At 48.3% G+C, this 1,804-nt stretch overlaps 1 protein-coding gene across 1 annotated transcript in view; it reads left to right on the forward strand.

The window, feature by feature from the left end:
• Positions 1-1,804, forward strand: part of DLEC1 (deleted in lung and esophageal cancer 1) — an 84,858-nt gene that overhangs the window by 67,892 nt on the left and 15,162 nt on the right. Inside the window, exons 20-21 of the mRNA XM_003781896.3 lie at positions 330-483; positions 1,133-1,243. Of these exons, the coding sequence (XP_003781944.1) occupies positions 330-483; positions 1,133-1,243 (265 nt within the window). The remainder of the gene's footprint in view (positions 1-329; positions 484-1,132; positions 1,244-1,804) is intronic.

A 1,804-nucleotide genomic window follows, 5' to 3' on the forward strand; every position in this document is an offset into this window, starting at 1 on the left:
AAAAAAAAAAAAAAAAAAAAAGAAATAAGCACAGAGTATCTTCACAACAATTTCTCTTATACTTAAGTATTTCAATTTTTGGAGTAAATGATATTTTAAATTTCTGTTTCCACCCATTTATTGTTAGTGTATGAAAATGTGATTGGTTTTTGTATGTTGATGTTATACCCTTCACAGAGCTTCTCTGAAGCCACTCATTAGTTCTGGGAATTTTTAAAAATGCAGATGCCTTGGGATTTTCTGCACAGACCATCCTGTTCTTCTATAAATATGCACAATTTTATTTCCTCTTCTCTGAGCATTATGCCTTTTATTTCCTTGTGTTCCAGCTACCTTCCTGTCTATGCTGAGATACAGAAGCCCCATGTGTACCTACAAAGCAGCCAGGTGAAAGTCAGCAACCTCTACCTGGGTGTACCCACAAAGGCAAGCGTCACACTCATCAATGGCACACTTCTGCCCACCCGGTTCCACTGGGGCAAGGTGAGTGAGCCCAAACTATTGCTAGCAGGTCTGCAGCCCTCAGCAGCAGAGGGCCCTGTAGAGGGGGCACTATCCCTCCAGAACCCCCAAGAAAAGATTCTTAGCTTCCCTCCCACAGCCTGTCCCTTACTCCACAGTGCCTAGAAAGCCTTCTCAAAGGGGTGTCACATCTGGCCCAGCTTTTTCTTGTCCCACCTTTAAGGAATCGTTATGCCCTACCTGATTAGAAATTTTTGGTGAACACAGCTAGATTCTCAGAGCCAGCAGAACCCATGACTGGCCCATGTGCTGTTGAGAGCCCAGCTGTGGCACTGCACCTGTGGTTGACTATGGAGCTTGCTATGAGTGCTGTAGAAGATAAGGCCATGTCTGTGTGCATCAGAGGTGACTGCCCTCTTCTTCCGTCACTCTGGTCCTTCCAGGGCAGCTTCTTTAGTCCAGGCAACCCAAGACAGGTGGTGAAATCCATCTGGAATCAGAAAGAGAGAAGGGACATACAGTTTATCCCAAAAGTAAGCACCCAGCCCTGTGGTTCCTGCTGCCGGCCAGCCTCCATTGTTTTGTGCAGTGGTGCTAAGCACTCATTTTGGATGCTAGTGTATTCCGGGAGCCCAGTGAGTGACAAAAGCCCCACCCATGTGTCTGCTAGCTCCTGGGGCACCAAGCAAACTTGTGCACAGTGACAGTCTTTCCCAGACGTGGCCTGCTGGGCCCCAGTAAGGAGTGCCAGATCAACTTGGAGTTAACTACTCATACTCAGGTAAGTCAGACAACATGAGGAGGTGACCAAGAGGGCATCCTGCCAACTGTTTCTCCTGTCTCCCAGGTAGGCCCTATTCCCCCTTGTCCTCATGTTTGGGAAATAAATTTCTTGCATTTGGGTCTGTGGTCCCCATTCCTGCTGGGCCTGCTCCCTAAAGGCACAAGGTCAGGGAGCTTACTGTGGGCCTGGATGTATCCTGAGACCTATTGGCTATTCCTAACCTTTGGAACCAGCTTTTGCCCATCCTAGGGAAAAAATTCTCTGTGGCTACAGGTGGGCCCAGCTTTCCAGTTTTCCCAGAGATATATGGAAGAGCTGCTGCTCACAGCAGATGCTATACTGAGGGAGGTTAACTGGTGGCTAAGAGGGCATGGCTTCTCCCTGGCCCATTGATGGTTATCTCTTTGTAGTTCTTATGGGAAAAGAAACATCTTTCTTGTAAAGACTTGAAGACTCTGGCTCGGCGCCTATAGCTCAACCAGCTAAGGCGCCAGCCACGTACACCTAAGGTGGCGGGTTCGAATCCCCAGCCCGGACCCGCCAAACAACAATGACGGC

The sequence above is a fragment of the Otolemur garnettii genome, unplaced genomic scaffold (genome assembly GCF_000181295.1).
Source record: "Otolemur garnettii isolate 467f Iridium unplaced genomic scaffold, OtoGar3 scaffold00002, whole genome shotgun sequence".
Taxonomy (NCBI): domain Eukaryota; kingdom Metazoa; phylum Chordata; class Mammalia; order Primates; family Galagidae; genus Otolemur; species Otolemur garnettii.